This window comes from Phycodurus eques, chromosome 11, assembly GCF_024500275.1.
Source record: "Phycodurus eques isolate BA_2022a chromosome 11, UOR_Pequ_1.1, whole genome shotgun sequence".
In the NCBI taxonomy this organism is placed as follows: domain Eukaryota; kingdom Metazoa; phylum Chordata; class Actinopteri; order Syngnathiformes; family Syngnathidae; genus Phycodurus; species Phycodurus eques.
Genome location: NC_084535.1, coordinates 25,237,936 through 25,262,213, shown reverse-complemented (window position 1 = coordinate 25,262,213; position 24,278 = coordinate 25,237,936). Strand labels below are relative to the sequence as shown.

At 42.5% G+C, this 24,278-nt stretch overlaps 1 protein-coding gene and 1 long non-coding RNA gene across 11 annotated transcripts in view; both read left to right on the top strand.

The window, feature by feature from the left end:
* ltbp1 (latent transforming growth factor beta binding protein 1) overlaps window positions 1–24,278 on the top strand; it is a 166,608-nt gene that overhangs the window by 20,325 nt on the left and 122,005 nt on the right. For all 10 annotated transcript variants that reach the window (XM_061691041.1, XM_061691036.1, XM_061691035.1 and 7 more), the window contains exon 3: window positions 6,311–6,647. In XM_061691041.1, coding sequence (XP_061547025.1) covers window positions 6,311–6,647 — 337 coding nt within the window. The remainder of the gene's footprint in view (window positions 1–6,310; window positions 6,648–24,278) is intronic.
* Window positions 20,953–21,909, top strand: LOC133410195 (uncharacterized). Its single transcript, XR_009769505.1, has 4 exons — window positions 20,953–21,317; window positions 21,476–21,507; window positions 21,590–21,652; window positions 21,741–21,909. It is a non-coding gene; the product is annotated as an uncharacterized LOC133410195 (long non-coding RNA).

Sequence of the window (24,278 nt, the reverse complement as noted above, 5' to 3'; positions counted from 1 at the left end):
ATTCTCACAGTCGTGGACAGGTTCTCTAAAATGGTGCACTTCATTGCACTCCTGAAAGTCCCCTCAGCTAAAGACACTGCCGAGTTAATGATGCACCAGGTATTCAAGTTCCATGGTTTTCCCAAGAATGTGGTATTCGGATACCCCAATTAATTTAGCAATTTTGGAAGGAGTTTTACAATCTCATAGGTGTTACCGTCAGTCTGTCATCAGTGTTTCACCCTGAAACCAACAGACAAACCGAGAGGCTGAACCAGGACCTGGAGACTGGGCTCCAATGTCTTGCTTCACAGGAGCCATGATCCTGGTCTCAGAAACTGGTTTGGGTCGAATTCTCTCACAATTCCCTCCCCTCTGCATCCACTGGTCTATTGCCTTTTCACGTTGTGCACGGTTACCAACAATCTCTATTTCCTGCCATAGCCCCAGAGTCCACAGTTTCAGCGGGATTGACCTTGGTGAGACGCTGCAGGAGTACCTGGGAGAGAGCCCGACCCCCCGGTTCGTGGATGGGGGGCCCTGTCTTCACTGTGAGGCGGCTGTTGTCGTCTCGTCAGAGGGGGAGGGTGTTTCAATATGTGGTGGACTGGGAGGGCTACGGGCCTGAGGAACGTTCATGGGTGCCGTCTGCGTTTATCGTGGATGACTCGCTCATTTGGGACTTCCACGTTGCGCATCCAGGGGTTCCGGGGCCGTCTGGGGCCTGTTGTTAAGGGGGTAGTTCTGTCATGGGTGTGTGTTCCGGTTGTTGTTTTCCCCCCTGTCTTGTACACACCTGCTCCTGAGAGCATCTTAACCACCAGTGCCTCTTTCACCCTAATTACCCCTTGCATTTAACCTCGTGTCTTTCTAGTCGCCAGTTCGTTGTACCTTGTCACGCGTTCCAGCATTCCTTGTTTCCACGTCACAGACTCCTAGTAAGACTAGACCCTGTTCCAATTATCAACCTCGCCTTTTTGCCTCATGTTTTTGGATACTGTTGCCTTTTTTGGATTGGCTGCCTGTGTACCGACCTCTGCCCGTATATTAAACCTCTCTTTTTGAAACTATCCATTTGTTTTGGAGTCGTGCATTTTGGGTCCTATTCTCTGTTCCGTTCATGACAATCCAAGCCATAAAAAATAAGCATCACCCAATTGCTTGCGTAAGCGTATAATGGGTTCATCGCTTTCTCAGGGCGAGGGTTGGGCATCGAGAATCGAGAACTGATTGGAACCGGGACTAACATGCCGGTTGTCCCGGAATTGTTCAAATTAAAACATTTCGGTTCTCAGTTTCGATGCCTACAGTCTACCAACATGAAGAAAGTGGTGAAAACTAACGAAGAAGCGGCGAAAACCAACGAAGAAGAACGTGCCCAGCGGATAGCAAAACTGTTAACTATGTTAAAATAAATGACTAGTCACCTCAATACAACACTTGGATTAAGATTATATTGTGCATAGGAGCCTTTCACAATATGTAGAAGTCTGACGTGCTTCTTCCCGCTCCGAGCTTCAATCTACACCGCGCGGAACTTCAGTCAAGTCAATTGGGTGAGTGAAACAATAAAATATGTTTATGCCAACACTGAGGCAGCTAACAAGTTGAACGGTGGGTTGCACTCTTGCACTGATGGTTTTTAGCGTTTATTTTAGTCCTCAAACCCACATAAGCGCTGATGACAGACACAAAAATAAAATGTAAATTACTTTACCACACTGGAAAGAAAGTAGAAAGTCGCATTACAAGCCTAACATTGAGCTAAAACTTCACCAAAGGTCAAACTAGCAACTTTACATCACAATGAATCGGGACAAAATATTGAAAGATGAAGAAGAACTGATGTTAAGATCACCATAAAGTATGGTTGAAATCACTGTAACTCTTATTTTAATGTCAGTTTACTCATCTCTCTCTTCTGTTAATGTAAGGTTGCTCCTTCCCAACTGAATATCCTTGCTTCACCTCTAAGTCCTCCCCTGAACCCACAGCTTCACTGGTCGGCTACATTTCATGAGGCTTACTACTTTCAGACCTGATAAATGACCACATCTCATCATTAGCTTTTTGATTGCCAGTAATTATCTGCGCTGTTTTACCAGTACTTGTCGCCACCACGCCTTGAAATGTACTTGTTTACTTTACAAGACATCTGTGAAAGCCAAAAACACAGCGTGCTTGGTTACAAAAGAAAATACGTTTTTCGTAGCTCTTCTCTTCAGCGGGTTTAAACTTCTGTTTCTGATCCAGCGCTGCCATGTCAGCACGCCGTAATACCGCAATTGCAATTAAAAATGACAGTTTTCATGATGTCAGAGCTTCTAGAGTTGGAGGTGGCCTGGAATTAGGCACAGGCGGGCTCCACATTTAATATAAAATTGTAATTCAGTCTGCTTGACAATGTCATAATCAAAACCATGGACTAAAATTCAGCATAACATCTTATAACGTATACATTATTTGCTAGTGACTGATATGCATACACACACATACTGATATGTATGTGTGTGTGTGTGTATATATATGTATATATATATATATTTATTATTATTATTTTTTTTAACCTGTCCCGTTCAGCAGCATGGCCATGCAGAATGGTGGCTCTGTATGACTTTTATGCTGGAACAGTTTTGCTATGCAGGGGAGTTGGAAATACTCCTCTGCTCATTTTTTATTTTTTAATTATTCTGATGTTTGACTGATAAATTATTCATCATATATTTTGCTCCATTTTAGAGTAGTCTGTGAACGTCAAGCATACTGCACATTCCATCTGTCCATCCTATAACTAGCAGCTTGACAAGAGTTCCTTAAAATGTAAATTCTAAAAAATCTATCCAAATGGATCTGGTTGCGTCTCATCGTGAGTACAGTGCACCAATAATTTTGAAAATCGGATTATGTGCTCATTAGAAGTTTATTTATTTTATGTCCAGAAAAAAAATGCCGTTTTGGAGAATGTTTGTGTGTGATATCACCAACAAAAAATCTGGTCAAAAAACATCTTCAAATTAGAGTAAAACAGTACAACTGCAGGCGGTGGTTAGAGCGTCGGGCTCACAGTTCTGAGGACCGGGGTTCAATCATTTCCAACCATTGTGCGTGTGTTGCCTGACTTTCTGTGTTTTCTTTTTGCCACAAACCACTCAGGTGGACGGGCTTTATGAGGAATGCGTCCTCGTTGGCTAATTCGTTTTGAGTGACAGCTAATGTCCCCGGATGCGATTTATTTATATATTTATTTTGATTTATTTATTTTTCCGTGTCACACCGAGCAGAGCCAGCGACAAGAACGCAAGAACAAGAGCCAGCGACAAGAACGCAAGATTAAATTTTCTATCACCTTAAGGAAGTGTTAGTACCTTTCTTCCTAGTACAGTACTGCTGTACTAGGAAGAAATGATGTAACATTATGCTAGTAATATGTTAGAAGCGCACAGCCACAGTTTATCAACAATTTAGCTGCTACCGGAGAAAACACACGCAGGCACAGGGAGAACATGCAAACTCTACACAGGTGAGGCTGGATTTGAACCCAGGTCCTCAGAACTGTGAGGCAGATGAGCTAATCAGCCGTAAACCGTGTCGCCCCATCAGAATAATTAACAAAAATAATTAATAAATTAAACAGAGAGAGTATTTCAAACTCCCCTGTTGCACGGCAAAACTGTTCCAGCAAAAAAGGCGTACAGAGCCACCATTCTGTATGGTCATGCAGCTGAACAGGAAAGGTTAAAAAATAATTAAAAAATTAAAATTTTCAAACGGCGTCAGGTGCCCCAAATATTTGATTTAAATAGCACAAATTCAGCATTATTCCCGAGAAGAGCAGTGTGGGCAGTAGAATATGTCACCATATTTTCCGCACCATAAGGCGCACCGATTGTAAGGCGCAGTCTCAATTATGGGGTCGATTTCTGTACATAAGCCATACATAAGGCGTATTATTCGGTGCATGCTAAAACAAGGTAACGGAAGCAAAACAGTGAGTTTGGTTGAACTTTATTCTACTACGTATTTAAAAATACACTCACATTATTTTTTTATCAATCTTTTGTCACAAATCCATCGAAGTCCTAATCTTCTGTATCTGAATTGAAGAGCTGGGCAATTTCTCCATCAAACATACCGTCATTGTCGGAGTCAGTCTCGTTGCCGGGTGGCTGTTCAGCAATGATGGCAGCTTTCGCGAAAGCTCGGACAACAGTCAATGTAGATACCTTAGCCCAGGCATCCACAATCCATTCACATATGGTGGCGTAACTCGCCCGGCGCTGCCTCCCAATTTTAGTAAAGGTTTTGTTCGCCGTCTCTCATCCATCGTTCCCACGCCGCTTCTTCAGTTGCTGCGCCACGGTAGTTCTTGCGCGGATGGCAAGATGGCGCCTTTTCATAAAACGACAGTACCAAGACGGAGTTCCTTGAAAGTGTTCGATCTTCATGTTTTGTGCTATCGTTATTGCCTTCAGTCGAATGGTGACTGTATAGACGCTTCTCCTGGCTGTTCTTGTGATTGATTTTGAATTCTCTCGCAGCTGCTCTATTCCCATTTACAACCGCATAACCGATTAGCCTGTAGTTTGAATTGTGCTTCGTAAGCATGTCTATTCGCTGATGCCATTTTCGGTAGCCCTTAGCCAAACAAATGTTGTTTCGCAGCATACTGGTAGTACAGTATACCTACCGGAGGTGTGGTGGAGGTAAGCATTACGTACTGTATGTAGCTTTACGTAATGTTCTATAATTGGTTTATCGCTGCCAGCGTACGTAGTGTACGTATTACGTCCCTATGTCGCAGGAAAATGGTCCGACAGTCAATGAAGCGGAGCGCTTACCAAAATCGCACAACAACATTTTTACAGATTTTGAAACTCAGAGCACACATAAGGCGCACCGGGTTAAAAGGCGCAGCGTCGCTATTTGAGAAAAGTAAAGGCTTTTAGGTGCGCCTTATAGTGCGTAAAATACAGTACTTAAATAGTCTGTTTTTTCATGAATGAATATTTGTTATGGTGCATTTTTGAGGCATTTGCTAAGTCCATATTTTTTTTCTTTTTTCCCCCCGAAAATTCCACAAAGATGGCAGCCAACTGCCATGTTGCTACTATATAAAACTTATGCTGTTCAGAAGCCAATCAAATAGAAGCTGGAAATGATCCAAGCTGACTTGATTAGTTTACTACACTGTGGACTGGTCAATTACAGGGCACAACCATTCACGCTGTGTGGAAACGGAATCTACGCTGACTGCACAGATATCAGCCAAGTAAAACATTATCAGTAACTACAGCATTCCAATCAACTATAATTCTACACCATTGGATATGCCTCTTTTGAGAAAGCATTAATAACTTTGGAAAGCTCAATGAAAACACAAGTTTAGATTTTCAAATAAATTTGTACGTCTTAACACAAAACAATTTCCGTCTAAAAGTTACCCATCCGTCCAACTTTTCTACTGCTTATCTTGTTCATGGTTGCGGAGAGCTGGAGCCCGATCCCAGCTCACTTTGGGCAAAAGGTAGACCCTGGACTGGTCACGTGTCAGTCACAGGGCACAAATGCAGACAGACAACTATTCACGCATATAGTACATTAGCACGGTCACTTTGAGAACTGAACCTACGCTGCCTGCTCCGACGTCAGACGAGCGTACCATTACACCATCAGTAACTTCAGAAGTTGGGTATTCACCTCATAAAATTTCACTTTAACTCAAAATTTTCAACGGTATGAATAATGCCACTTCCCATTTCTCTTTTAAGGGGTGGTGATAAGGATGAAGATTTTTTTATTTTTTTATTTTTTTTTTTCATTTTGTGTGTTTATAACAATTGTTTAGAGTAAAAACTGATGCGGACATTTGTAGAAGGGTGGATAAAACTAATTTGTCAAATTCAGCCACATGCTTTTATATTTAAATGCATGAGAAACTTCAGAAGATGTCCTTCGGGAGAAATTGTGTTCGTCAATGCCTGCTTAGTTTTCGCTAAACTTTTCCAACCCAATTTGGTAGTTGAGGCCAATGGTCAAGTCAACACTGTTCTCTTGAAGAAAAATGGCAAGTCAAAAATATTTGAGCAAAGGATCTCTGACCCAAGATTAGTAAGTCAAATGTCATATTTTTTGCAAGTGCTCAAATGGGGTGCAATTTTAAAACTTTGCAACCAGTTTTGAGGACAACAGTTGCCTAATTATCTTGTAATTTATTGAACAAATTAATCATATTTATTAGTGAATTTTTGTGTACACGTTTGTGTCCTCTTATCGCCATCTGTCTGTCCTTGCTTTTCTCTCTCTTCTCATCTGTCTGGATTTTGTATTCCAGCTAACTGCATCCCTCAGTGCCAAAACGGAGGAATGTGCCTCAGGCCTCAGCTCTGTGTCTGCAAGCCTGGCTCAAGCGGCAAGGCATGTGAGCAGAAGACTGTGCCCACACACACCCTTCCAGCACAGCCTGGGAAAGGACCGACCAATGATCATAGCACCAGTCACATGAATGGACACAACGCAGTACCACAGCGGCCCATACCTCAGCAAGTGCCACCTAATGCTTATGATCTGCCCCCACATCAAGCTGACAACATTGCCCAGATGAAGCTGACTGTCAAACCTTCCCCACAGCTTGTGAGACCACATTATATCCAACAACACATCCAGCAACAGTAAGTACTATTTTTTATTTGATCTTTAAGAGATAATTTATTTGTAAATCACAGTTTTACTGAATCACAGTGATCTTGAGATTTTAAATTGGGCCAAGAATGGTACCTTTCTGTTACAATGACAATATGACCTGTTTTCACATAGATTGACTGCCATTCTTTTTTGTGTTTTGTTTATTTTTTTGAGCATTTGATCTGCAGATGGCAGCATTGAGCATTTAAGGGCGGGGCTTCTACAGTATAACATTCAGCCTGCAGCAGTAATATGATTAGTTTGCAATGGTGTGTGACCTGTATCATAATGAGAGCTGTAACTAATATTTTAATGACCTCAATTAGCTACGCATGAGGGCCAATAATAGGAACACCTCTGTGTCGTATGACACATTGCCGTTCTACTGCACACTATACCGACAATGATAAACTCATAATTGAATACCTTTTTGACATAACTCAGCTTTGTTTTCTTTGAAACGGAATTGATACATCTATTAGTTTCCACTAAGTTATGCAGGAGTGGGCGGTCAGTGTATATGTAAGAATGAACCAAATAGATCAATTACACAACCAAATCAGTGAAAACGGTTATATATGTCCAGTCGAATATTAAGATTTCAACAGTCGCTTCACCTAAATGACTAATGAGAGCGAGATGGGGTAATGAATGTAATGTCACTGATGCACCTAACACATTGACACAATCATTTATTTTAACATTAACTGTATAATGTATTAAAATCACTGAAATGTGTTTTGACACACAATTGACAAACAAATGGCAGCTTAACATATGCAGCTAGCTAGTGCGAAGCAGCAGCTAGCTTCACTCACTACACTCATTACAGTCAACTATCACAAACTAATGAACTAAAATGGCCAACACTTTTCAAGACATTTCAAATCAAAGTATTTTGCTGAGGAAAAAAAAGCAGCTTGATCACAATCACTTAAAGATGTAACACTTCTAAGTCATCCACATGGCTACAGTCTGTCTTTTCGGTTTCTGCTTCCAGAGTGGATATTTTTCGAATTTCCCTTTCGAATTTTGTTCAACTAAGGTGCTTTTTTTTGGGGGGGGGGGTAATTTTTATTGAAGATAAAGGCGCAACAGACTTAAGAGGATCATTTTCACCTAAATTTTGGTTATAGTCCTTTTAATTATTATTATTATTTTTTTACTTCAAGGTACCACTGTTTTGCCAGGGTTTTGGTTTATGCATGGTATTGGAGTCAAAAAGGTAGCGGACTCAACTGCAAGGAAGCAGGGAGGCAAGAATAACAAAATGATTTAATTAAAAAAAAAAAAAAACTAAAAGCACCCCTGCTCCCAAAAAGGTTCCAACTAACAAACACTAGGGGTAAACTCACAATCTAAAACATATGATGAGAAATGTGACTCACAGCAACAGACTGCAAACAATACTGAACCAACAAGGGCCGAAAGAAACCAAGGAACTAAATGCAAGCAAACTGACGAGACAATGAGAAACACCTGGACAAGACACGAGTGGCTAGAGAGAGCTGATAGGTTGACACAAGGTAGAGGGCTGTCGAGAACGGGTGGAGACAATAACCAAATGAGCAGACAAGACATGAGACACATGAAGGCTTGACAAAAGCATGAAACAAACAAAATCAGAACCAAGTCAACAAAAACAGACCATGACAGTACCCCCCCCCCCCTCTTAAGGGACAGATACAAGACATCTCTAAAAGTCACAATAAAAAGTGTCCACAACAGTGTCGGTGAAGGGGACCTGGAGGCGGGTTCAGGGTCATCAGGGCCAGTGTGTGGCTGTCCAGGACGCCAGATGTGTGGTACTTGGATGGGCCGTTCAGGAGGTTGGCCAGGGTGCCAAGCACAACGGTTTCTATCGGTCTGTTCAGGCGGATGGCCATGATGCTGGACCAATCAGCAATGCAGAGGCCTGGCAAGAGGGTCGGGTGGCGGCGACTTGGCATGTGCCGCCGGAGAAGGTCCGCGTGGCTGCCGCTGGAAAAGCGCTGCCTGAGCACGGACGGGTGGTGGCCGCATAGCATGTGCCGTCGGAGCAGGATGGCCTGGTGCACCCTCCGGGGAGCAGGAACGAGATCTGAATTGGCTTTTTCAGCCTGCCGCCATAGAAGTTGGGGACCACAGGAAACAGGGGCACAGTGTGCAGGAACTAAGGAAGGTGAACTAGGAAACAAGGGTGGTACGAGACGAGGTGAAGAATTTTGAACGGAAGAAGGTGACTTGGGGGCAGATTTTGGAGGAAGTGGAACGGGCATGGAACGAGGTGTGGAAAAGGGTAAAAAAAAAAAAAAAAAAGTGGCTTTGAAACAGGGGTGGGAAAATGGGAGAACGAAACTTTACCTTGGGCGCGTCTGTTGGCCACCACACAGAGGTCCCAGATAGATGGCCAAACGGGTGCCCAAGTAAAGGTCGGAAGGAAAGGACTTTGGTGTGGACTCACAGGGATTGGAAAAGAGAAAATGTGACAAAAACCAGGGAAAAAATTCAAAATCAGAATCAGGAGGTTAACTAAATCAGGGCCAGCTTTACAAGCGGATAGATCTGAATCTATAAAATAGGCGAAGGGGAACCATTAGGGCTTGTGAATAACTAGGACAAGTGGAGGACACTGATGAAAAGGACAGAACGATGGGGCTTACAGGTGGAGGGTTGGTTTGGTTGGCAGGCTGATGGCGCTGGGAGGCAGACTGGGGTCGTGCAGGGCAACGCCGTGTGCTTTCTGCTGGGTCCTTTTGTGGTTGGTTCATTCTGTCGGGGTTTTGCTTGGTATTGGAGGCAAAAAGGTGGAGGGCCCAAGTGGAGGGAAGCAGGGAGGCAAGGCAGGTGTGCAAGAATCTCAATTTGATATCATCCATTTTCTGAGCCGCTTCTCCTCACTAGGGTCGCAGGGGTGCTGGAGCCTATCCCAGCTATCATCGGGCAGGAGGCGCGGTACACCCTGAACTGGTTGCCAGCCAATCGCTAGGCACACACAAACAAAGAACCATTCGCACTCACATTCACACCTACGGGCAATTTAGAGTCGTCAATTAACCTACCATGCATGTTTTTGGGATGTGGGAGGAAACCGGAGTGCCCGGAGAAACACTAACACTTTCACAGGGAAAACAACCTTTGAGAGTGTGTCTGTGGGAATTTCTGTCCATTTATCCAGAAGAACATTTGTGAGGTCAGGCGTAACTAATCCTGGACATGAGGGCCTGGCTCACAATCTCTGATCTGTTTCATCCCAAAGTTGAGGTCAGGGCTCTCAGGTTTTCAATACCAAACTAATCCAAGCATGCCTTTATGTGGCTTGCTCTGTGCACCAGTCACCATTGAAAACATTACTGACTCTTCTTTTGAGGAAAAAAGTTTTGAATAATGATTTGGTTCCCCTTTGAGAAATACTACAATACATTGTAGTGCCACTCTTTCCTGCTGGGAGCCACATTTAATGGTTTGAACTGCTGTAGTTCATCTGCAGCATTTTACCCTTTCTGCAGCCGCATTTGACCCTTCCCGTTGTGAGCCATTACAACAGAATTAACCTGTCGTCCATGATTTATAGGATGGATTACACTGATGGTGAAGAACACCTCATCGCATTCCTGCCCTAAAAGCACACATTTATCCAAAGGGACTGCACTACAGGGCTGTCAGTCCAAAGGTTCATACGTTTGCTGTCACAATAGTAGCATTTATCCAGAATGTTAAAGCAGGCTATATTTTGTCATTATTTCTCCTAGTATTGGCTATATAGTCTTTGACTCATAACTTGAGAATGGTTTCACTTTATTTGTCTAAATTGTATATCTTTAAATACAGCATTTAAATTCATAATAATCACAGAATGCCCGAGTAATTATTCATTTTACTGAAAAAAAACATATATATATATATATATATATTAAAACATCGAACTGCTACCCAGCAAAGACTTGTCTTATGGCTGTACAGTAATTTATCATTCTAAGAATGGAATGTAACGGAGTAAGCATGAATTACTTTTTGAAATTGACACTACCGTATTTTCACGACCATAAGGTGCACCGTATTAAAAGGCGCCGTCTCAGTTAAGGGGTCTATTTCTGTATTTAACACATACATAAGGCGAACCGTATTATTGGGCACAGGCATGGTAAAACATACTCTATCTTAAAACATACGGTAGCATGCATGCATCCTAAAACCAAGTTTTTAAAAAGGCTACTTGAGCAAAACTGAGTTCGGTTGTACTTTATTGAAGTATTTAACAATGTACTCACGTTATTTTTTTGGTCAATCCTCATCCACAAATTCATCAAAGTCCTCATCTTCTGTATCCGAAATGAACAGCTGGGGAAGTTCTCCAACAAACACGCCGGGTTCCCTCTCGTCATTGTCAGAGTCAGTGTCGTTGCTGGGGGGCTGTTCAGCAATGATGCCGGCTTTCGCAAAACCTCGGACAACAGTCAAAGCAGATAACTGCTTTGACTGTTCAAGCATCCACAATCAATTCACATACGGTGGCGTAACTCGCCTGGCGTTACCTCCCAGTCTTAGTTGCACTTGGTTTTTCACAGCGGCTGTGAAATGGGCGCACATGGAGTCACAGATCAACAGGGACGGTGACGCGTGGAAAAAACCATCCGGTCTCTTTACGTACACCTCACTCAGCCACTCTCTCATTTTCTCCTCGTCCATCCAGCCCTTTTGATTGGCCTTAACGATGACTTCGGCTGGAAACTTTTCTTTAGGCAGCGTCTTCCTCTTAAAAATCACCATAGGTGTCAGTTTCTGTCCATTACCATGGCAACCAAGACAACAGTAAAAGCCGACTTCTCGTGCCCCGTTGTGCGTATCGCTGCCGTGTTGGTCCCCTTCTTCTCTACAGTGTGGTTCGCCAGGATGGCAAAAGTGAGCGGCACCTCGTCCATGTTGGTGATGTGGTTGGGCTGGATGTGTTTGTCGGCAAACGTTTTACTGCAGTAGGAGTGGAAGATGGCCAGCTTTTCCTTGTTATCCGCCGGAAGTTGCTGCGCCACGGTTGTCCTTGCCCGTATCGATAAATGGTGCCGTTTCATAAAATGAAAGCACTAAGACGGACCTCCTTGAAAATGTTCGATTTTCATTTCTTCTGCAAGCGTTATTGCCCTCAGTCGAATGGTGACTGTAGAGACGCTTTTCCCGGCTGTTCTCTGCTCATTAATCCATTGCTCGAGTTGGTCTTCCAACTCGGGCCACCTCGCCTTGTTTCCGCGGAAACTCAGCTTCGTCTTCTTGACTTGGCGAAGCTCGTTTTCCTGCTTCCTCCACTTGCGAACCATGAATTCGTTGATCGTGAATTCTCTCGCGACTGCTCGATTCCCATGTTCCTCCGCGTAATTGATAGCTTGCAGTTTAAACTGTGCTTCGTAAGCGTGTCTCTTCTTAGGGGCCATTTTCGGGGGTCCTTAGCCAAACCGATGCACATACCGGAACTATATACCTACTGGGGGCGTGCCTTTAGCATCCTCTGTCACGCGCACCCTTTCCCCTTTAACGTCCGCATGCTGTCCTCAGCCAGGTCCGCCTTTCCTCTATATAAGCAGCGTGTCGGCAGGAAATGCTCCCAGTCAGTCAAGCGGAGCGCTCACCGAAGTCACACATAAGGCGCCGCATTATAAGGCGCCCAGTCCATTTTGGAGAAAATTTAAGACTTTTAAGTGCGCCTTATGGTCGTGAAAATACGGTACACCCTCTGGACCAAGCCCAAATTCCACCCAATGAATAATTTGGAATCAGACTGAAAAAGTGAACATAGAGCTGAGAGTGACTGGGAGGACAAGATGATGCATCAACTTGGTAAAATATTGTAAACAACCTACTTTATATGTATTTTTCCAGTTGTCTGTGTTTTTCACAAGACTATAAACTATAGCAGAATGAGATATGAATAGATTTTCTTCATTGCTTAAAGCTTGTGTTTTGGACAATTTTCTATTTAGATTGTGAAATAATCCCTCAATTTATATCATTACCAAGTTCAGATAAATTAAAACTATCTATATAATAGGTGCAATACTGTAATGTAGAAATGCCAAAAAGTTTCTCATACATTAAAGTCCAAAGGCTCTAGTTTCATGACCGGCATAAATCAGGCGCGGTGGGCGGTGTTATGCCTGGATAAAAATACAAGACAAATTTGATCTTTCCCGATTGCACTGCCAGACTACTGGCATCAAATCTTGCCGTATCTCGGTCAGACAGTGGCAATACGACATGACATGTATTCCGATACCACCGGATCCCGTCTTTTGCAATCATGGGCTTTATCTTGTCAAATCATACACTGTCGGAGAGGCGGAACCAGAAAAAGTGTCACCGGTCAATGCGACCGGATACAACAACAACTGGCCGCGCCAATGTATTGTATGGCTGAAAAAAAAAGAACAAAATGAGGAAAAACGTCACCTGTGCTCAGGAGAGAATGTTAATTCAAGGATTGCTTGAGGTATGTTCAAGTATTTTTAATACGATACGGCTCGCAAGCATGCAACAAAATGTTATGTAGCCTAGCAAGCTAGTACTAGCACTAACGGTTGTACGTAAACATGCCGGCGTTCTGTCAAATCATGCTCTAAAGCTTCGGTAAACATTGGTTCGTGCGCATGAATAAATGTTGACAACGGCATGCAAACATGTTGACAACGCCATGCACGGGAGGCGATGCGCCAGTCACAATACGCAATCCTATTGGTCAATGTCAAGGTGCGCGGTCAGAGAGTTGTCGTTGATAAGTCACACTACACGGAAGAGTTCCAAAAAATCAAACATGCTACACTTTTCATTTTGGCGTTGTAGGGCCCAAATCGTTGATCGTGGATTATGTCACACTACAAGAAGTTGTGCGTTCCTGAAAAAATATGTCTGGCCCGATCTGGGAAATCGGCTGCGATAGCTAATCGGCCCAATATCTGGGCTAAAATCCTGTACTTTTTGTACATTAATGTTCACTGTGGTGGATAAGATCGGGTTTTCCTGAATTCACAGACGCGCGCAAGCTGGCGTATTTAAAGGAGGGCGGTCTTCACCGTGGGCATGAACACAGCAGACTTAATTCACCAGCAATCTAAGCGGCGCCTCTCATTCCCTTTAAATATGGCGCAATGGGTCTGCATGGAGACATATCTGTGCGGAAGAGTGATCCGTGCGTGACTGCAGCATATTCACTCCTCTTGCCTCTGTGCCAACAGACAATGTGAATGGATACCCATATTAAATACAGAAGGGGCTGGTGATAACCGCTGGCAAGTTAAATATGTCTGCGGACCTCATGTATCTATGCCCACCCCAGTTCTTTCGCAGATCAAGCGCTGTTTCTGCTATGCATGTTTTGGCTTCTGAGGGGCAGTGTGATATACACAAGATGCACACTTGCAGTAACAAAGATCGATCGAATGTTGTTATTTTAACTCGTTTTTCACAATTTGAAGGATATATACCAGAGAGTATTGTTATATTGTCTGTTGGTATGCGGTTATAAACGTTGGTGTACCAATATTCATTATTTTGACAAATATAAGTGCCGCAGGTCTATGCAAATTTTTGTTAGCTTGTCAATGGTGTTATTTATTTATTGCGTGTTAGTTTTGAGCTAGCAATTGTTGTGAGCAAAAACAAAGAAACGAAGGCTGTGATTTATTTGAACAGTAAATACGTGTAATTCTTTTGTTTTGTGAGTTTAGTTTTACAGTGAACTTTATCTGGAGTGTCAATAAACGACTTTAAGTAAGCAACATCTACTCTTACTCCTTGCTACTATGTTAGCACCTTAGCAACTTGTTGTGATCACATTGGGTCTGCATGCCGTCCGGGCACTGCTGGAAAATAAGTGCTGGAACGGCGCATGGACAGGACTGCTTGTATAAGAGTGGTAATATCTGAGATTTTAGATCCAGTCCAATTTTTTATTTTATTATTTTTTTTGCTGTCATCGCACCGATTTCCAATCTCAAAGATCAGATCGTAACACCCCTAAGTGTCATCCACATTTTGGTAAATTCAACATTGATCCTGATCAGAATTTTACAACTCGTTTTAGTTTTACATTTTTTTTTATAGCACTGTTTTGTAAATGGTGGAAGTCATGATGCTTATTTATTATGCTACAAACTTGGATTGCTAGTTGCAGTGTCTGAAAACAGTGCAGATCATAGCACCACTAATTAAACACAACCTATTATCTTAAAAAAGGGTAGCTCTTATCATGATATTGTGATTTTGCTTGAAAACTTGAATTATTTCTGTTTTTTGTTGTCAGTAGACGTTATATTTGGTTGTCAATCCTTTCCTTTTGCCCTACTGCAGCATGGTAAAATCTTGATTAGTCTTTTTGCTGATCCAGTTATAGCTCACCGCTAGTTTATTTGAAAACATTCCTGCTGCATCACATGACAGTGTTTGAATGGCAACCTTCCATCAACAATGGAAAACAGTGGAGAACTGCATTCTGTTAAGTATAAAATTTGTGTCAGTATCAGGGACATGAACAGACATTTTGGGGGATGGGCTCAAGTGAGGAAAAAAAGCACTATTAATGAAAATGAATTATTAAAATTATTATCATGTTATTACTCTCATTATTACCACTACAATTCTCTCACCACACCTGGAGAGAGTCATTGATGGTGACTTGAACTTATATTCGGTGTACCTTTCACATTTGAAGGAGGGCTGTCTGTATCAGGCACAGTATTGAGAATTTCTATTAACAACAAACTATAGTTTTAAGGTGAGGAGCCTACAATCAAAATATTCCACAGCTGTTTAAGACATGACACATGACAATTGTGCTTTCATTTTCTCGTCATTTTGAGATTAAAGTTCATGGAGCCTAGGTGTAACTGGTTAGCACATCTGCCTCACAGTTCTGGCCTCGCCTGTGTGGGGTTTGCATGTTCTCCCCGTGCCTGCGTGGGTTTTCTACGGGTACTCCGGTTTCCTCCCACATCCCAAAAAACGTACATGGTAGATTAATTGGTGACACAAAATTGCCCGTAGGTGTGAATGTGAGTGCCAATGGTTGTTTGTTTGTATGTGCCTTGCAATTGAGTGGGGACCAGTTCAGGGTGTACCCCGCCTCTCACCTGAAGCTAGCTGGGATAAGCTCCAGCACGCCCGTGACCCTAGTGAGGATAAGCGATACGGAAAATGAATGAATGAATGTAAATGACATTGACATTGGCAGTCTGTATTCAAGATGGGTGTTGAATAAAAAAACTGAGGAAAAGATCCATATTCTAGGATGCTCCCGTATGAAAGATATATTAGACAAATATGACAATAACGATGTCCATAAAAATAATGAAGGTTAAAAAAAAATCACAGAAAGAATGCAAACACATTTGTGATATGATCCACACGTTTGAACAGAATGGAATTGAAATAAACATTTTAAACATTTCTGACTTTAAAAAAAAAACATCCCTCCATCCATTCTCCGAACCGCATATCCTCACTAGCGTCACGGGTGTCCTTGAGTGTATCCCAGCTATCTTTGGGCAAGAGGCAGGGTACACCCTGCATTGGACAAAATACGAAAGAACCTGAATTAATTCAAAGAAGCCATTTACAGTAGGTTCTCAGGATAGCTCAAATGGAGCACCAAGATCACTCAGAACAAAATCACACGCGTCTGTCCAAGGACTATGGGATGTTACGACCTGATCCTTGAGAATGATCGAGATATGGTGAGTTTCAAAAAAGGAATTCTTGCAGGCACCTCTTCTTCATTGATGACTGCCATCAGAGCCATTGCTCTGCTGGGTTGCTTAAGACTCCTCTTGAAAAATGGAATATGTGCGGGTTATCGTTCAAATAACCAAGTTTACACAATTGGGTAATGATGAAAGAGAAACATCACAATGACATCACTTCCATGTTTTCAAATTGAAATAAAGCAGCAGCAGAAAATGCAAATGAGTAACTTTAAGAAACGTCATGCCAAGCCGTAATTCCATGTCCTAGATTATGACCATTAATTTTATCCTTCCATGCATTTGGAGACAGTTGTGGTCTGTGTCTTGTTATCAATGTCTCGCGCACGATATATGAAATGATGTGTTTATGGCTCGCCCGATATGTTTTTTTTTTTAGGCAGATGCCAATACTGATGTTTGGCAGAAGAAAAAAAAAACAATCACCGATTAATCGGCCGATTTATTTAAATGATTTATAATTAATAAAATAACTTCTTTTGGGGTTGATAAACACAACTTGAGCATTACATCACATTTCGACTCCCATTATTTTCTTTGCCATGAAGTCATGTCTCCTACGAACCCAAATAAAAAACAGATGCCTTGACAGAGTTGCATTTTAAATAAAGCTTATTATGTACATACTACACAAGTAGTCAAGTACATAGTTTGTTGCTGTTAACTTTTTACAAGCTTTAATATGAATTTTTCACAGCGTTATTTTTAACCAGTAAACCTATATTAATATCAAACCCATGAACTTGAATTAAAATGTTCTGTATTTTCTTTTCACTGAGGTAGGGTACACTTTCACGAGAGCTTTAGAACACACTTGCTTAAATTGCATGTGCTGGTGTTCGTTGGTTATTTGAATTTGAGTTGATTGACCAACATTTTAGGTATAGTTTAACTTGTTTGCTGTCTGAATGCTGGCATAAGATGTATTTTATTGTGAGGATAAGGAGTACCGAAAATGGATGGATGGATACTTCAATGATTCTGACTTCGGTGCTGTGCCAAGCATCTGAGCCAGAGCACCCATTTCACAGACAGGGACTCCATTGCTTCCAAACCATGTAATGATCATGATAATCATGCAACTTCTTTTGCGGAATATAATCTTATTGCAAGTGTTGCACTGAGCCGATTTGTCATTTATTTTATTCATATACTCATTTAAGACACACGATTGCCGTCGCAAACGCACTTCATGCGTGTTTTTCGATCGTTTCCAACGAGTTCTTCTTTGGGTCGGCAGACTCGGTATGGAAAATCTGAACCAACATTTATTTATTTATTTTTTATTTTTTTTAAACCTCTTTTATTTAGCTGCATTGGCTTGCGGAATGGTGGATCTGTATATCGTTGTGCAGAAACAGTTTTGCTGTGCAGCAGAGGAGTTTGAAATACTCCCTCTGCTTATATTTGTAATTGTTTAATTCTTCTGATGTTTATTGAAAATGCAATCAGACCGAAAAGGGTTTTGCGGGACAGACAGAGGGACAGAGTGGACAAGGGGACTAGGGGTGTAAACCACAGAACAAAGAACAGAACAGAACAATAGTGAGACAGTCTAGATATTTGAAAACAAGTAACGTTACAACAGTTATTTATAGATTGGGGGGTGGGGACACACCCGGTGAGGACATGCAATAACTAACCAAGAGAAACAGATTAGAGGACAGAAAAGGGCAGGACAGGATGTGGGAAAATGAACAAGGCAATGCTACTGTCGAGTGCTGCGGTGGGATTATTTTTTAGTGTCTAAACGTCTGTGAGTTGATATGTTAGTATAATCTGTGTTGTTATTAATTAAAGTCTTTAGTGTTGCTATCAAACTTATTAGTGAATGAACACCATATCACATGCATGTTAGTCAACTGGTGTACGGAGTTGCTGGGCCGGCACATCGAGGAAGAGTGAACGCGAAATTTAGAGTCAGTCACCAATTAACCTAGCATGCAGGTTTATGGGATGTGGATGTACCCGGAGAAAGGAGGTTACCGACTGTAAAGTAATGGTAGGAGTACCCAGAAAGGAACTGTGGTACTGCATGCGGAAGTCTGGATTGGCAGAGAAGTATATTAGAATAATACAGGACATGTATGAGGGCAGCAGAACAGTGGTGAGGTGTGCTGTAGGTGTGACAGAGGAATTTAAGGTGGAGGTGGGACTGAATCTGGGATCAGCCTTGAGCCCCTTCCTGTTTGCAGTGGTGATGGATAGACTGACAGGTGAGGTTAGACTGGAATCCTTGTGGACCATGATGTTTGCAGATGACATTGTGATCTGCAGTGAAAGCAGGGAGCAGGTGGAGGAACAGTTAAAAAGATAGCGGCATGCACTGGAAAGGAGAGGAATGAAGATTAGCCGAAGTAAGAGAGAATATATCTGCATGAATGAGAGGGGTGGAGGGGGAAGAGTGAGGCTATAGGGAGAAGAGATAGTAAGGGTGGAGGACTTTAAATAGTTGTGGTCAACAGTCCAGAGCAATGGTGAGTGTGGTAAGGAAGTGATCCAAGCAGTGACGATGCATGCATTGCTGAAATTGTGCAAGCTAATCTAGTTTAAGTTACTCCATGTCTGTTTTTGTTAGCAATAAAATCGCTGTAGCAGAAATAACGTGTACAAGTTATTTTCACAGTGAACAACCGTCCATCACGCCGTTAGTTGTGTTTTAAGGCGCATTTAAATAGGAGCGATAGGAAGTGTTTGCTTGTTTTTTGTGTGTGTGCAGGACCCCCGCAACCCCCACCCACCCGGAAAAAAAAGATTAACATTACTGCCTGTCTTGAGCAGTATTAATTTGTCTCAAAATAACGTGACTAAAATTTGGCATCAAGAATCGATTGAAACTGGATTAACATCCCAGTTATCCCGGAATTATTAATATTTTAAAATGTTTATGTGGGTTTTGTCCTGGTTCATTGTGGTGTGGGGTTGCTGCGGTGGGGTTTTGGGTTTTGTTGAGTTTTTTAAATTTATTTTTATTTTTTTTCCTCTCCCTGTCGTTGGCGCTTGCGTTGGTTTGGGCACTGGAGTGGGCGCTGAGGACCGTTGGTGCGGGGGTGTGACCGTTGCCTTGTTGCCTGTCTCTGTGTTGGTATGGACGTGTCTTGTGGTTTCACTCGCCCGGTTGACTAGGAGTTGGCTTCACTGGGGCTCTGCATTGTGGGCTGGGGCTCGGGGTGCGTCGGGGGCTGCGCGTCGTGGGGGCCTCCTTTGCACGGTATGGTCTTGCTCCAGGTGTTGCACTGGGGCGGCTGGTCATTGATTTTGGCAGGGTTGGGGCGCGCTTTTGTTCGCCGCCGTTGGGCGCAGGCGCGTCTTCTTCGTTGGTTTTCGCTGCTTCTGCGTTGGTTTTCGCCGCTTTGTTGGTTTTCGCTGCTTCTGCTTCGGGGTGGGAAGACTGTGAGCGTCGGCTGGGGTCTGGGGTTTAGGGTTTGGGCAGTTCCGGGGTGGCTGGGGCATTGGTCCCAGTTCTAGTTGGTTCTCGATTCTCGATGCCCAACCCTACTCCCATGGAACAGCTGCTTGGTGCACGCTATTTTACTACGCTCACCGGCTGCCAAGCCGCGGAGGTGAATGTTCTCTGCGTCCTGTGTCAATGCATTGGAAGTCACTGATCATCGCCTCCATTCTAGCGAATAAGCTACACTTCTTAACATGCTTTTTACAAGCGTCACAAAGGGAGGATAAGGAGTGGATAGGCGAAGATGATGTCAAACCCATGCTAATTGTTAAGCTATCGTGTCATGCAGCCGCAAAACTTTGAAATCGAAAGTGATTTGGTGATACGGTACAATTGTCCCATACGTCTGGCAGGAGCCGCCTTTTCGCGGAGATTAACCAATTTTGAAAAACTAAATACCAGGCTAATCAATGTGTTTAGAGATATGAATATAAACTAATACATATCTACACAGGATGCCACGTCTGAACCGGAAATTAGTAGGTCACTGCACGTCACTTCAGAAAGTGGGCAGGTTAAAACTATATTTTCATTATGAATAAGTATTTGTAATATAAAATAAGATTTATTTATTTATTTATTTTATTAGTCAAACAATAGTGACATTTTCACCGTTTCAGCAGTAATTGTGGATATAGGAAATACATGTTATATAAATAGCATGCAAGAGAAGACTTGTACAAGAAGTATATTGCACAAAGTAAAAACTAAAACTATTGTCCATAAAGTGGTGTGAAAAATGTTTACCCCCTCCTGATTTCTTATTTTTTTTGCACGTTTGTCACACTTAAATGTTTCCCTTCATCAAATTAATATAAATATTAGTCAAAGCCAATACAAGTAAACACAAAATGCAGTTTTCAAATTTTTTTATTATTAACTCATTCCCAAAGACGTCATTCAGATTCCATCTATTCCCTGCCGATGCCGTCTAAAGACGTCAATGGCGTTTTTTAACCGGGATGGGTGGGGGAGGGTCTTGTGCAGTTTCTGTGATCGTCAAGCCTCTGGATAACTGCAATGAGGAATGGCACCCTGTAGAGGGCAACAATGCCTTGAGGTGAATGTCCCTCCCTCAGTGGAAGAAGAGGCAGAAGGAGTAGGCGGGGTGCAAGAGACAATGAGAAGAAGGCAAGCATAATGGGGGGAAAAGTGAGAAGACAAAATGGGGGGGGGGGGGGGAGATTTTGGTACCAGAGGTTTATTGCGCCAAGGCAAGAAAAATATTCCTGCGACCGACAGGAATGACGCCTTCGATCATGCGGGGAAATAAAGAATGACACTCTGAGCCGATTGTTTGTTGCAAAGCTATTTCCCAAAATGCCGGACCTTATGGTGAGATCCTCTCGGCCGCTTGCCAGATGATTGTCTGCCGACCATCATTTGAATAAATGGGATCCGGAATCGTCAGATGAGTGAACTCCCTCTGGATCGCCAGCCGAGCTTCATCCCGAGATCCTCCAGATGATATGGATTCAAAGGTAACTTGTTTGCAGCTCGCGTTCGCTGCATTTAGCGAGCAAACACGCTCCTTCAATCCTTGTTACATAAAACCGTAATTTAGTCCCACTAGTTCACATTACAATGTAACATCTGTTGCCAGTACTGATTTGAATTTTCCATTTCGTCCATCTTGCAGGAATTCTTCTTTTAGGATCGCGATGAAGAAAAGTAATGTTTTTTTTTTTTTTTTACCCTTGCAAAACAGATCAATAAAAAGTATTCTCTAGTAATGGTATGTATTTTTTAAAAGTTACAGGTTACGCATCCAGCAGACGTTCGACCCCCATTCCAGTACGCAGTGCAAACAAAAAAGGTAATTAAAAGCTTTCTTTTTTCCATGTCCCACAACAGCAATTTCAACACTGTATTTTTAGTAATAGTTATGTTTCTAATCTGCACAGGTTGTGCTTCGAGCAGAAGTAGGGACTGGTTTCAAGGACAATAACAACCACACAAGATCCCATTCACTTCCACCAAAGAATAAACCAGATGTGGACACAACTTTGCGAGATTTTGTGCGCAATATTTTGAGCAAACGGTAGAGGAGGAGAATTTGGAGGAAAAAAGTGAGGGAACCCCATTTGTTCATGCATTTCTTATGTAAATTCTGAACATAGTTATACTTGTAAATAAATGATTTTTCTGTTTAAAAGTACTTTCTCAGTGTTGTTTAATGTTCGGAGTTTGAGATTTTCACTAAAGAAAAAAAATATTGTCGAAGTCATTGTTCTGGTTGATCTGTCTGCTTTCACAAAAAGGCTGTTTTCTCAGTTTTTTCCTTCCAGAAACAGATTTGGCTGAAAGTAGCCTATATTTGACTGCTGATTACTAAAGAACGGTATAAGCTAGATAAAAAATATTTTTTTTCCGGTGAAAGAAGAGAGTCTGATGTTTCTTTTGGTGGGTTTGGTGTTTACACAATATTCTGTGGGGCTTGAAAAATGAGTGAAATTGATCGAAAATGGCTGCCAGTCTCGGGGTTCCCTTCTCAGGAAACGGCTGGGACTGAATGAGTTAAGGGAGAAAAAAAACCAAACCTACATGGTCCTGTGTGAAAAAGTGATTGCCCCCCCTGTTAAAACATAACTGTGGTTTATCATACCTGTGTTCAATTTATCTGGCACACACCGAGGCCCGATACTGCCACATCTCTTCTCAATAAAAAAAATCACTTAAATAGGACCTGTGTGACAAAGTGAAGTAGACCAAAACATCGTCAAAGATTAGACATCATGCCGTGCTCTAAAGAAATTCAGGAACAAATGAGAAAGAACGTAATTGAGATCTAATAGTGTGGAAAAGGTTATAAAGCCTTTTCTAAAGCTTTGGGACTCCAGTGAATCACAGTGAGAGCCATTATCCAGAAATGGCGAAAACATAAAACTCTGGTGAACCCTTCCCAGGAGTGGCCGGCCAACCAGAATTACCCCAAGAGCGCAGCGACGACTCCTCCAAGACGTCACAAAAGACCCCAATACAACATCCAAAGAACTGTAGGCCTCACTTGTCTCAGTTTAGGTCAGTGTTCATGACTCCACCACTGACTATTGCCGCTCTTAAGTTCCAAACGGCCTCGTTTGGCCTGTTCTAGCCTCAGTTGCTTTTCCTTTACAAAAGACACCAGTCAAAAGTGGGAGGGATTAGAGCGGGATCAAGAAGATGGTGACACGCTCGTTTCTTGTTTCTTTTCCTTGCATCTCGCCGTATTTCATCTTCTGCCAATATGGACAAAAATGCCCGCACCTCCTCAGTCAACCACAGAACAAAAGCTGCTTTACGTCTGCCGCACACTGCGCGATGTGGTCGAACCCGACTGCACCGGACCATCGTGTTGAGTTGCCGACGCACCCCTGCACATGAGCGATTGCACAAGTGGATCCCCGGCAAGCCCGGCGTTTGATTCTGTGTATTCAGTATCTTGTACTTTATCACATTCCTTAAAGCACAAAAAGATAGATTAATAGTTAAGGAAGAGCTAGGTTGCTAAAGAGAGAGGGTGTTGGTGAGAATAAAAGTGAAAGTGTGGATATTTGAAAGGAGGCTAGCTGGCTCCATTAATTTGAACGTACCCAGCATGTACGTATGTGTGTTCGCGTACATTCTGCGCACAAGCTTTACTTTTCCATCCACAGGTACATTATAAATATAGTTAAGCATTTATGTAAAACACAGTATTTGATGCTTTATATACTCTTTATATGACTTGATGCGGCGCGGCTCACTAAACCCGGAATCTGCGGCGACGTTAAGACGGCGATTCAAATTTTGGGCACCAAAACCATGGGCAGACTGATCGACCACTCATGAAAATAGTCGCCTAATCACTCACACTACGCGACAGCTCAGTCGGGTTCAGCTGCATCACTCGGTGTGTGGCAGCCTTTAGACGGCATTATTGTGAAAGTGACAAGTCACCGCGCTTAAAGAAACGCCTCCATCTGTCAGCCAATTGGATGACAGTTACATCACAGCCCTTGTCGGCCTGCATTTTAGAACCAGGCGATTGCCATTGTCACCGCTTGGCCTCGAAAAGGTGTCATGGAGAAGTGACCACACGGGGCGTAGCGAAGCTAGTTGGGGGTAGAACTGGTACAATGGAAAAGGGGCATATGTTTGCCTTGGGCCCCCAAATGACTAGCTACGGGCCTGCTTCGAGCCAGTGCCACTGCCGCTCAGCATGACAACCAAAGTGGGATGTGAGGCTTATGTATTGATGACGAAGGCAGCTGGCTAGCTGCGAGAACTACTCACCAATGAAGGGTGCTGCTTCTTTCTTCTTTGTTTTTCAGTCTGACAAGTTTTTAAATAATTGTTGGGGGATGTCATCACAAGATTTGCTTGTTCATATATCAAATATCCACATAAGATAAGGAAAAGAAAAACAAGAAAAACAAACATAACAGTGTCTGGTTAATTTTGTAATACATTTCTTGTTTTTA